We start from the raw sequence: 13,318 nt of genomic DNA, 5'->3' as shown, positions 1-13,318 counted from the left end.
AAGCTTAATATTTGTGATTTTAATATTTCATACCACTTTCTGTTAGATTGATATTTGTTCTACTTGGGAAATACTTGCATTTCATTCCTTCAGGAGGACAGATAGAGTGGGCAGTCCTTTCCCACACAGGTAGTACCTGAAACAGAACTAAAATTACTTTGGGGCAGAATTAAGATGCTAGAGTAATAATCAGTATCACTCAGAAATATTTTAGCAGCTAGTTCTCATATTTTGATGTGAAATTTATCCAAACATAACCTTGAGAACACCAACTGAAATTTTGAATTTATTATCACAATGAAGTTTAATCAGTTTTTTTATTTTGGGTTTTCTTTTTATTTTACACAACTCAGGTCCCAAAACAAATCCATGCTAGACAATGCCCTTCGTTCTTGGATAAGCTCAACATTGTCTAGTGAAGTTCTCAGTTAAACGCAAATCCAGAAGCATGGCTGTTAGTAACTTATAAAGCAGCTCCTTGTGATTATAGCATACTGCCAAGTTCATGTTTTCTTGCTCCTCAGGGTAAATTTTTACTTGCTTGGGGTTTTTTTTCTCCTTATCCAGCTAGTCTCTGGAGAACCTGTGGTGTGGAATTTTTTTGCGTTGCTTGACTTTTTAATTTATACTGCCTGTTTGTTATGGTTGGGCATTTCCAGCTGTTCATAAATTAGAGCATCTGGTTAGAATGGAACACAGAGAGATATATACAAAAGCTTGTCACACGTGTTTTGAGATAGAGAAAAATCTGATAGTGATAAAAAAGGAAAAAATACAGTTATTTTGTATGTTACCACAAAGAATGTCTAGATATATAGAAACTGTTTCACATCTTTTTGAGTATTAAGTTTTTTTAAAAGTAATTCCTTTTTCGTAGCACTAGTATCAGATGGCATGCTTCTGCTACACGTTAAATCTGAATTGTGTTTTGGCTTTATTACTGTTCAGAAAAAATTGTCACTGTTCACTCACTTTAATTGGGTCACAACCTAACATTTTTAATAAAGAAGATTTTTCTTGTACATTTTCTGCATGCAGTTTTAAGACATGACATATGCAGTTGGATCTGGCCAGTCAGCTGAGGGTCCAGGCAATAGCCCTTAGTGGCACTGAGTCACTCAACATGACTGAAATAGTTGGGTCTCAAAAGAAAATACAACAGGTGATAAATTAGTAGGCTTTTTCAGTTTACACTTTGATTTTTTTTTTGTTATAAATACTTGCCAATTACTTTTATTTCTACATGAATGACTTCCATATTTGTATTGTACTCCTAATAAATTATATATGTAGTTAGTTATAATATTTGTGTAAATGGAGAGGAAAATGCTAGAACAAGGTGGGAGACTGTGTCGCTTTCTCTGCAGACTTTCAGTGACAGTGGTAGATTTTTTTATTTATTCAACATAAAAGATTTGGTTCAGGTCTAATTCCTCAAAATATCAAACCGGCCATATAATTGCATCTGTTGTTGTCCAACCCATAGTACGGAGAGGAAGAGAATAAAAATGATTGTAGGAAAGCTGTTAAAAGGAGATTTAAACTATTTCGTTTAATGAACTAGAATAACTCTTCACACATATGCAGACAAGGTGCCTGCAAAGTATGCCTGGTACTGTTTCTGTGGATGTACGAGGCTGTACGTGCACCGGTCCAGTTAAAAGACTGGGGCCTAAATGAGAAATCTTATCTTGCAATTACGCATCTGTAATGGCGAGTAGCCAGTAAGAGTGGGTTTGAGTGTATTGTTGGTATGTCCTCAGTTCTGTTTCACCTCACATGGGTGTTGGATAGGGGTGTGGGTTTTATTGTATGGGGCCATGAAATCCTGTTTCCAAAGATTTTCATAGACAAATTCAGCACAGGACAGGATCAAAATCAGTGCTGGTTTTACTTTATTTGCAATGAAATAGCACTGAATACTACCTACCGTGTACCTTTAAATCATAAATGACCTTGGTTTTCTTTTACTCTATTTTTTACTCCTGAGCATGACACTGACAAGGACTTTTTAATCCATCAGACAGTTTATAGACCCTTTCGTAGTCACAAGAAGTAAAAAGCATCTGACTAGAAGGGAATACATGGGGCAAGTTCCTTGCTGGCTATAATTTTGTTGTCATTTCAAGTATTGTGGTAGTATAATTGATGTGACAGGACTGGGCTTTAGACTCAGTCCCTTAGCTTGTGCTCACTTTCAGTTTTAGTCTCTCTCTGTCATTCATTTTGATTGGATAAGATTTAGGTGACAAACATATGCATACCTTTGAAGCTTAGAGTAAGCGTACATAAAAATTCAATGTTATATGATGATATCATGTATATAAAATGTACAGCTCCATGGAAAAGGTAATAATTGGTGTCACCTTACAATACAAGGTAGTGTAGTGTGCTGATAGCATAGCCAGCAGGAGGCTCTTTTTTATTAATATTATAATTAAATGATTTTCTGGATAAAGGCCAAAAACAGATGAGAGTTGGTTGTGCCTTGTCCACTGTTGCTTGGCACTATTAGTTGCATTTTCTAAAAAGAATTGACTTGACATCTTGTTTTTACAGGTTGTTATTGATGCCTTCAGATTGATCAATGCTAATATGATGGTCTTGGGACATGAACCAAGACAAACAACTTCAAATCTGGGTCACTTAAACAAGCCATCTATCCAGGTAAACCCAGTGTTGATAGTCCTGTAAATTGCAAGATTTATTCAACAATTTCAGGGAAAGGTACCTAAAAACAGTAAGCCACAAATTGTTTATTTTTCTCTCTATGGCATTTTTCTGCACTCATTTATAACTGATATGATTCATCAATGGAGTTATATATGTGAAGGGTTTAAAATTGAGCTGTAAATTACCTACCTAAGTGTGAATGCATGTGTAAGTATATACTGCAAAGGTTAAAGTACAGATTTATGGAAATGCAGACTTTTAAAAGTGACAATTGATGTCATGCCATGTGATGCAAGATAGGTACTGTTTTCAGTACCGCAATTTAAAAACTCCTGCTTATTAACATCTCAGCTTTCTTAAAGATAAATTATTCTGAAGCAAATTATGGACAAAGTTTCCTCTTCATTAATAATATTGTCTTTCTACTGTATGCTTATATAGGTTCTTGCTTAATACGTAATTTCGATTTAACCTTGTATTGTGTCTTAAATAATTAATCTCCGATTTTTATATCATGCAGTAATTTGCTGAAAAAGTAGTGGTGCAGGAGATTCAATGGATAAATAGCATGTTTGATTGCCTTCAACTGTAATGTTTCTTTTGAGTATGTTGTCTTATATTTCTTTGTGAGCATTTGTGAAAGGTAAATGTTCAAAGTTTGATTTCTGAAGTTGACTTTCACTAGTAAGACAAAAATGTTGGTCTTCAATGAAACAAACCTTTATTTTGAGAAATAGCTTCTGTCCTGAAACAAGTATCCTCTGGAGTGATTAATGCTTTTATCTGTGTCTTTCTTCTGCCTCAATGTTTTTTCCTTTTTTCTCTCCAGAAAACTTTTTTCCCTTACTATGCATTCTAAAAGGCATATGTACTTGCAACCATGAAGCCTAATTCCTGCTCTTTTGATCCGTTACTTGAACAATGAAAGTAATATTTGCTAGATAAACATCCAAGAAAAAGGCTGTACAGTAGTCATAGTAGAACTGAAATAAGGGCTAAACTTCTGCGGTAAGAGAGCCGTTCTTTGGGAGTTACTAGATCACCATACCCCTGTTTTTCAAAAGATCAGTTGTTTTTTATTACTAATGCATTGAAACCCTTTACTATTTATAAAAATGCTAGCCAAAAAAATCAGACAATTAAAGAGTGTCTGCTTCAGGAGGTGGTTGTTTTTCACTTTTGATTTTTGAATTGGTAAAAACTGCAAACTATAATGAGTACGAAATAAGCAGCTAATACTCTTGACCGGATATAGGCAAGCCCATGCTTGCATGTTTCAGGGCTTTTCTAGACCGTGTGTAATGACCTCCCTTGTAAACCCCCGTAGTATTGTCCAGCTTCATTATTTTAAGATCACTGTCACTACAGCATGGCATATTTTGGCCATGGGAGTTTTGGGTTTCTGCTGTTAGAGTGGGTATTTCTTGTTTGTGTTGGTTTTTTGCAAGTTGGCAGTGAGCTGTTGCAAATGTCACTGTTAAGCTAAAAATCATAGTTTAAAATGATACTCTGTTCTTAAAACTGCAAGGGCTCTTGCAGTGTTGTTTTGCTTTTATTCTAAGGTCGTGAATAAAATTCTGACCCAGTTGAGGTCCGCAGCAAATTTAATATTGACTTGATGTGGGCTAGAAGCAGCGATTTTAAGACATTCCTTAATATCTCAGGAATAAGAATAGTACGTTGCTTGACTCCATTCCTTTTTTGTGTTTTTTTTCTTGTGTTCCCTTATCAATAGCTTTTTTACTTGCCGTTTGTGTATCTAATTTGTAATGCTTGTTGGAATGAAGGTTTCCATTTGAAACAAAACACATGAAGAACAAGCTTTGCTTTCAAGTGTTTTATGGGTAATTTAACCTGTTGCAGTGGCTAAACTACAACTACTGTTCAGGTTTGAAGTGGAACAGTTGTTTACCGTTTACATTTGTCCACTCTTTAAAAGAGTGATTTTGGAAGGGGAGAGGAAAGAGAGAAGATAGTGGGGTAAGACAAAGATGTTTGTCAAATTTTAGGAGCTTTAGAAAACTCCGTAAATACCTACAACTGAGTTTAAACACAGACCCCAAAACCTCATGCAGTCATTTTGAGTGGGATAAGAAAATGGCAGTGGAAACTACTTATTACTAATAGCTTCAACCATAAATTACTTTATTGATGATAAAAACTGTATTTTACAATTTTAATTATAATAAGTGGCACAAGTAATGGTTATCTGTAACTGCTGTTTCTCATAAATGTAACCATTCAAGTAGTTTTGTATCTTTGTATATGTGTTTGCAAAAGAAATCTGTTTAAAATATATGTATGAGAACATTTTCAGCTTTCATACAGATAATTTTGGAATGCTGAAATATTAAGTTGCATAAGATGCAAATACACATTCATTCTGTATAGCTCTAAAGAATATATTTAAACATAAATATGTGGAATGATTGAAACATAAGAAATATTTACCACTAATTCTGCATATTTTATGAGTGATTTTTCATATCTCCTTTCTAAATGTATACTTCATATGTAAAATTTTATTTGAAAAATAGACAATTTTAGTTGTGATGAGGATTTATCATAGAATTTTCTTAACCTCCCCCACCCCCCAAATATTAATCCGACTCACCCTTAAGTCATAAATGTGAAAAAAAATATATAATGCACATGAGCAAAATAGAAGATACGTGCATATAGGTGTCACTTAACCTAATCTCAGTTGGTCAGATTGTGACGTATAAGTTTAAGGACAAACTTGCAAAGGGCATAATTATAGTGAGAAAGGCTTTTCTTCATTTAAAGTTAAAAAAGAAAATTAGCTTTAATATCCAAGGTTAATTCAATGCACATAGTCTAACCAATACCTGACATGTTTAATCACTGCTTCAGCTACTCTCTCTTTGTATTGTACCTTAGAGAATGAACTTGGGCGTGTTGGCAGTGGTTGTAAATAACTAGATAGCCAACATTCTTCTGTTTATCACAGAAAGGGCCTTATATTTTAATAGAAGTGATAACCGAATTTATTGAGAGAGGAAAGATTTGAGAGAAATATGTTTGTGCATATGTATCGGTCAAATGTTTGCAGGCAGTTACCGCTTTTTCCTGTGATAGTTGTTACTGTGTGAAAAAATCCATGGTTTAGAAATAGAATGTATAACTGTCAGTTTAACGAACACTGAAAGAGAAATAGGGACAGGTATATTTACTTGAAACCTACTTGTAGTCTCTGTGTATTTGTTTCTTTGTGGTTTTTCTCTTATTTAAGTGATGTTTGAAAATGGCTGTATTTAAATGGACTCTTCCCTTCTAATATTTCTTCATTTCAACGGTGGATAATTTTTATGCAAACTTTTCCCTGAATTTTACAGGCACTAATTCATGGACTAAACAGACATTACTATTCCATCACCATCAACTACAGGAAGAATGAACTAGAACAGAAGGTAATTGTTTACGCTTTTATTCAGAGGACAAAGAACACTATACAAACCATGTAAAATTTGTGGCAATATTCTGGTTTCAACTGCTGATACTTTCAGTAGTTGTTTTAACTCTCCTGGAGTAGATGGCTTCTCTTCCAGGAAGCACTTAGATGTGTAGTCATGATGATGAAACCTTCCAAAACCACATTCTAATATTCATATAAATTGTTTGACAATATTTTTGTTTACATGTTTTATGGAAAGTCCTCATGCTGTTCTCTGCACTTGGTTTGTGCAAAGTTTCAAGTTTTCAGTGATGAAGCTGAAAGACATACTAGCTGCCTTAGGTTTTCACAGGCTGGAATTCCTGAAGCTAGAAGGCCGTATTTTCCAAAACAGAATTCTATAACCAAGGAATCTCACGTTTTTATTGGCTATAATCGCTTTGACAGAAGGTGCTTCCAGTTGGTATGAATGGAGCTCCCCAAGACTTCACTGAATACCAGGAAGTAGTGATGTCCTGCATTAACAGAAAAAATACTGTACAGGTACTGACAACAAGTATTGTCAGTTACTTTTGTATCAAACTTCTTCAGTTCCAAGTAAAATCTAGCTTGACAGTCTCAACCAGGAAAACAAACAGAAAAAAGAAAAAAGCTTATTTATCATCTACAGAAGTTAATTCTTGAAAAGCCAGATTCTGTCCTCAGTTATGCCTTTGTATGTTCATGGCCTTGTCAGGGTTATAAATTGATCTCAGAGTTGGAGCTTATGATGAAATAGTCAGAATAGTTTTCTCACTTAACTTTGACTTTTAGAGGGCTAGAAGTAATAAAAAACCCCAATTTTTAATAATGGCAGAATATGCATGCAAATCAGGGAGTTGAAAAGAACTTGTGGAGTGCGTTACCCTTTTTAGGACAGTATCAGACTTTCAAGGCCTCACTGTTACTGAAAAGAGTAACTGATTCAACAGAACCAGCCCTCTCAGGAAACGTCCGTGAAGCTTCCGGAGGTTATTGTTTCCATTCAAATACAATGGTGTGGCCAATCCAGTCTTTTCTGAAGTTCCAAGTATGTATTTTCTTTAATGGCTTTACATATATAAGTTATTACCTTTGCAAGTAGGAAAACAATCTTGACCGAGTTAGGGAAACTTCAATCTATGAGGCAGCAACTATCCCGACACATCTTTCATAAAGCAGTTTCATATATATTTCAAACCCCCCTCGTGATGATGGTGATCTGTTATCTCCATCTGTAGTAAGAAGAGTACATGCTTCATGTATTGGCTGAGGAGCCCATCACACCGAACCATAATTTTAAAATCCAGATAGCCTAGCTAAACTGTCCATATGCAGTTTGCCTACAACTCCTTCTGTCAGTAACTAAGATCTTGTTAATACTAATTATGACACAAACTTTCAACTCAGTTCATATGTTCCAAAGCCAGGTTTCTTTGGAAGCTGTACATAGGATGAAACAGGCAGTTTTATTCAGGTGATAGCAGTTACGGGGCTTACGGGTTCTCAAAGATGTCTGTAGTAAATGTTCGCAAATTGAAGGCAAGCTGAAACTGTTTGCTGAAAGGGTCTTCCCTACAGACCTCAAGTGTGCAGAAGATCCACAAAATACGCTTTCTTTATTCATGAAAATCGGGAAATTGCCTTTGTAGCTATTCCTTCACTCTTTCAAGAATGACATCAGAATGTCAAGTAAAATATTTCATGTATTTCTAATAGTCCCCGAGTTTATCACCATCAAAACTCTGCATTGCTTTATCATGTTGTTTTTAGGGCTGTTTACTTTGTAGGAGGACAAACACACACAAGTCATGCTTTGGTTGCTTTTGAAGTTCACTCCATCGCTTGCATACAGTTCAGGATAATCAGTGAAGCCTAAATAACTGCTTCATACATTTAATCCAAGCATTAAAATATTTTTCAACTTTGTCGGAGGCCAGAAGCTTCAACTATTCCTTATTTGACAGCTAAAATATCCGCCTTTCTGTTAGCTCTCCTACAATGCAATTGTGCGTTCTCAACCTACAGCACAAATACAAAATTGCAAAAGAAAAACCTAAGTATTCCTGTCAGAGTAAATGCGACCCTGGTTTCCATGCCTCATTTTCATATTTAGGGTTCAGGACGTTTGATCTTTAAAAACTTATGCTAAATCTATTGTCTGCTCTAGCAGAGTAGTTGGTTATTGTATTTCCTGTATTTAAACGTTGTAAGTTCAATAATTTTTAATTACATTCATACTCTTATAAATTGCTTTTTTGTCAAAGAGTTTTTCATTGTATTATGAATGTATTTTACGATGGATGCTCTAAAGAAGTTTTGTTTTGCAGATGTTGCTAAATTTGCATAAGAAGAGTTGGATGGAAGGTTTGACACTTCAGGACTACAGTGAACATTGCAAACTCAATGAAACAGTAGTGAAGGAGATGTTAGAATTAGCTAAGAATTATAACAAGGTATTAATATCCCATAATGACAGTATAACTGTAGCTGTGTTTATGAAGTGAAGAAATTTATTACTTAATTTCAGAAGTAAGAAGTCGATTATCACAAGCTTTATTGAGAGTGACTTGTAAAGGACTAGACTGTAAGAACAAAACAGTTGTTGCAGGAACTCTTTTGGACTGTGGTGGTTATTTGATTTGTATAATCTGTTTTCAGCAAAGAGCTTTGTGGGATTTGGTTAAATTAGGCACAAGTGTGGCTTTAATGCCCTTGTGGAGACTGTTTCTTATTCATCAACTATGTATCATTTCTATGTGAAGTTGCCTATTAGCTCTTGAGGCTTTGCCACCTGACTTTTTGCCCTGAACTAGGAAAACGTTTCATTACATGTTTTGCTTTGAAATGTGAGTAATCCCATCAATTTTGTATTTTTACTTAGTGAAGAGAGTATAAGATTCCTGTAGGTCAAAATAAGCAGTTGATTATATTCTTCATTCCTTCAGTCAAGGACTACTCGGCCAATATAGCAGAAAAAAGGTTATTTATCTGTATCATTCCAGTAGATAGATAATAAGTATTTAGAACACATTCTAGAGCCCAATTCAGTGTTCTTTTTCAATAAAGAAATGATTATTGGTGTTGTAAGAAAGAGGAATCACAGTTATTTGTACTGTTTTAATACTGGGACTTACACTTAGAAACATTTTTTATAAATACTGTATCTCAACAAGCACTCTATGAGTAGTAAGTATGTCAGTCATTCTTGACGAGTGCTATTTTTTTAACTTCTCAGAAGTCCTTAAAAACAAAATTCAATATTACATTCACTAGTTAAGTTAGTGGATTTACTTTATAAAGACACTGTGTTTGAAAGCAACAGAACATTATAAAAATGTATTAAAATAAGTGATTTTAAACAGTATAAAAAATTATTGAGAACAAACCTCCAGTAGTTGAAACAACGTAGGCAATGTTATTTTTGGTTCTGCTTTACTAGCTTAGCTATCTTCAACTATCTTTAACTATTGATACCGCTCATTTAAGATTTTTGCTTAAAAACAGTTTTGTGAATATCTGACAATAAAACCATTCATGAGTATTTGCCTTGATCTTTTGCACTAACACTTAGTAATTAAAACCACGTCTGCTGAAAAGCTGAAGTACCTTTCCTTTTGACTTTCTGAAATGTGTTGCCGTTTGATTTTTTTTTTTTTTTTTTTTTTTTTTTTTTTTAGAAAGAGAATTATATTTTGAGAATCTTGTGGCTTGGGGAAAAAGTAAATGAAATCTGAAACACTGACCTTTTCTGTGTTTCTTTCACAGGCTGTTGAAGAAGAAGATAAGATGACACCTGAACAGCTGGCAATAAAAAATGTTGGCAAGCAGGTGAGGTGTGATGAATTAGAGTGAGGTGGAATGATATGCTTCGTTCATTCTAAATATTAATTTTTTTACATGTGTGTAGGTGATTTTAGTTCTACGTGCAAGATATTCTCAATGCTCCAAATAATGAATTTATTTTTGTTGAAGATTGTTGTGTAAGGAATAAGGCTTTTGACTGTAGGTAATCAGCAGAATATCTGCAAGTCGTGTTCTACATGCGTTTGTATTACATGCTGAGGAGCAGTGTTGAGATTTGGTATTTTCTTTTTTTTTTTTAAACTTCTTTCCAAGAAGAAGCATAAAGATATCCAAGTCTGTGTCAGAGAGGCCAAACCTGTGGAGATTTTTAAAAAATAGTAATACTTGAAAAAAGGTGGGAGTGTTGTTTATACAGTATAATGGCTAAAGAACCAGCTCACCCCTGTCCTCAGTTCACGAACACACTGTCAGTGCTTAGCTCCAATACACACGTATGCAAGTAAGCTGCGTTGCTTTGTATTGCTGTTGAAGGAAAACAGTTTAGGACCATAGCTGAACCTGAAAACACCCACTCAATTCATTCTGTCCCTTTGCAATGTCAGGATATAATGTCTCTGTAGAAGATGCGACAGAAAACTATTTCTACATTTGATTTCAACATAAAGGTTGAGGAAGTGTGGAGGAGAGCAAAACAAGTTTGTAAGAGGTTGTGTTCAAATTCAAGAAGGGCAATGGAAACAAGAAATAGCTTTAAAAATATCCAGTGTGTCCTTAAAGAACCAGTATTTATTGTATTGCTAGTAGCAGTAGAAGAATTTAAAGGATTCTGGATTGCTCTTATGTGTCAGCTTCTAGCAGCTATGTCATAACACATCTGCACTATTGTTCAGTCACTCGTGTATTTCTGTAGCATTCAGAACAATGGAGTTTATGCACACCTACACATACATAAATATATGTATATAAAACAAAACCTGTAAGAAGGGTTGTATTTTAAGGGTTATGATGTCATCTCAAACAGAACTTGAGCTTCACTAGTTGTTTAAATCATTACGCATACGTGAAAAAAAAAATCTATTTTGATGCAGTTCTTTAAAAATAAAATAATTTTTTTCCTGATAAAATTATTAAGTTTTCTTTAAATTACAAAATGGTTCAGTTAAGTAATTTCCATGTGGGCTTTTTATGCAACTTACATAAAAAGCTTTGTAAACAAACAGCTGCTCACCATAGGGATATTATGTTATTAGGTTGCATAATTTGCTAGGAACAGAGAGAATATTGGAGAACTGTATGATATTTGAAAATGAGTTATTTAAGAAGGACAGCTTACACGGGTTTTCTAGTAGACTTTTATGTAAACTTAGATGGGTTCATTAGATTTTGACAATAATTTTTTTTTTTAAGTTAAAATTCCCACACATTATTGTCTTCCATATTTTAATTTCTTTACACACAAGAATGCTACAATAATACTACAATGAAGCTTAGAGATGTTTTTTAAATGTGCCTGATAATTTTGCAGCATTTGGAGATTAATTGCTTAATCTCAATTCCGAATCTGAAGTGCAGAAGTATGGTTTTCAACCAGAAATAATCTTATTGTTCTATGCAGATGCCCACAAATGCCCACATCAATTGAGTAATAGTGTGTGGGGATGTGTATTTTCAGAACGCTGCTCAGGCTGAACATTCAATTTTTCAGAACATTTGAACATAGCATTGTGCATTTTTTTTTTTTTTATTTTTTTGTGGGTCTTACTATTCAAAGACCGTGTTAGATCATGCTTGAGTCTTTACAGGATTAGAACACACATTTGTACAAAGATCTGAAAACAAATTGCAATGTTCCAGAACTAAGATTAAAATATTGGCCTTGGTGAGCTCCATAGTAAATTCCACATATTGTGTGTTGTCCTTAAAACTCGCAGCTGTCATGGTTACTCTTCAGATGCTGGATAGAAATTTACTTCCTAAACCTATCCTCAACTTACCTGAGTGACGGTATGGACTAATACAATCTTATTCATGGAAATTCAGTCATTTGCCTAGGTCTTGTTAGAATGGAAAATTTAGGAGCGTTACTGGCCTGTGTTCCTTAACTCACAATCGTCCTAAATAGACCTGATGTAAATGCAATCCTTCAGAGATGTGTTTCGGTCATTTCTCTCATGGCATCCTTTGTATTTCAGGACCCCAAACGTCATTTAGAAGAGCATGTGGATGTGCTGATGACCTCAAACATTGTCCAGTGTTTAGCTGCTATGTTGGATACAGTTGTATTTAAATAACCGATTTACTGTTTGTGATGCTTTCTGTGTATATTTGTTTATTGTTTCTAATACTCACAAGACGGAGACTGTTGAGGCTGTATTTGATTAAACAGAGACATCTGACTTCATTTGCAATATAAGTGCAGCACTATAACACCTTTCAGTCTCTAATTGTGCAGTTGCTTCAGTTTCTTTATGTCAGGGTCTTTACAGATTCCAAAGCATTCAAGAACACAATGTGGGCAAAAGTGTATTACGTTTTCATTTAATATTTGGGGGAAAAATCAGTAGTACATATATATTTTGATTGCTGCAACATAATAAAAATACATTTACAAACCTGTCTTAAGTTCTGGAAGGCCTTTTTTGAGAAAGGATGGCGGGAATTAACGGTGTAGGAGAAGTGTTGGTAAAGGTTCGTTTCTACCCACTGTAAAACTACTGAGATATTAATTGCTAGGACAGCAAAAATCCTCTAATGAAATTTGGCTCCCCTTGATTGCCAGATATTCTCATTGAGATTAAAAAAAAAAAAAATTCAATTGTAGTAGCACTGAATTCTGAGTATGTACAAAAACCAAAATGCTGAAAATTCCCCTGCCAGCTCCGTTTCAATATTATTCAAACCCTAATATCCACAGAAGACAACTGACCTTAAGAAAATGAATTCAGTTATGCTGATAACTGAATCACACAACTCTCACAAGTGGTGTCATAAATAGCAGTATTCTGAGAATAAACGTTAAAGTGATAGAGGCTGTTCTAGGTTATATGAACCCTCCCTCCTGCGAAAGCGAACGTACACGAGTTGTCCATATATATAAATATATGGAAAGAGTCCCAACTGGAGTATGACATTTAAAACCATTTCCACTGAGTAGAGAGGGAAACACTCCCAGGAAGGCAGGTGGGTTGGCTGCTTGGTTTTCAGCAGGCAAAGCCAAATAACTGGGTTTGGGGAGTGACTTTAGGTTTGGGCTAGGGGCAGGTTGGGGTTGTTTGTTTGTTTGTTTTTTAAGTGTTGGATCGTACTTAGGCTGATTTGATTCTTTTGTCTGGGCAGAAGTGTTCTCTTTGTGTGTCACTCACAATATTTTGTTTACGGGATTTAAAAAAAAAATAAACGGCAACA

General features: G+C 34.7%; 1 protein-coding gene across 2 annotated transcripts in view; it reads left to right on the top strand.

Annotated features, from left to right (window-relative positions):
- Positions 1 to 12,530, top strand: part of PSMD14 (proteasome 26S subunit, non-ATPase 14) — a 49,242-nt gene extending 36,712 nt beyond the window's left edge. For both annotated transcript variants that reach the window (XM_082311540.1, XM_082311541.1), the window contains 5 exons: positions 2,560 to 2,667; positions 6,030 to 6,104; positions 8,437 to 8,562; positions 9,875 to 9,937; positions 12,106 to 12,530. In XM_082311540.1, the coding sequence (XP_082167666.1) occupies positions 2,560 to 2,667; positions 6,030 to 6,104; positions 8,437 to 8,562; positions 9,875 to 9,937; positions 12,106 to 12,204 (471 nt within the window). In that variant the 3' untranslated portion in view covers positions 12,205 to 12,530. The remainder of the gene's footprint in view (positions 1 to 2,559; positions 2,668 to 6,029; positions 6,105 to 8,436; positions 8,563 to 9,874; positions 9,938 to 12,105) is intronic.
- The last annotated feature ends 788 nt before the right edge of the window (positions 12,531 to 13,318 follow it).

The sequence above is a fragment of the Platalea leucorodia genome (genome assembly GCF_965183815.1).
Source record: "Platalea leucorodia genome assembly, chromosome: 5".
Lineage (NCBI taxonomy): Eukaryota > Metazoa > Chordata > Aves > Pelecaniformes > Threskiornithidae > Platalea > Platalea leucorodia.
Note: the sequence above shows the minus strand (reverse complement) of the source record. Positions and strands in the feature narration are given on the sequence as shown.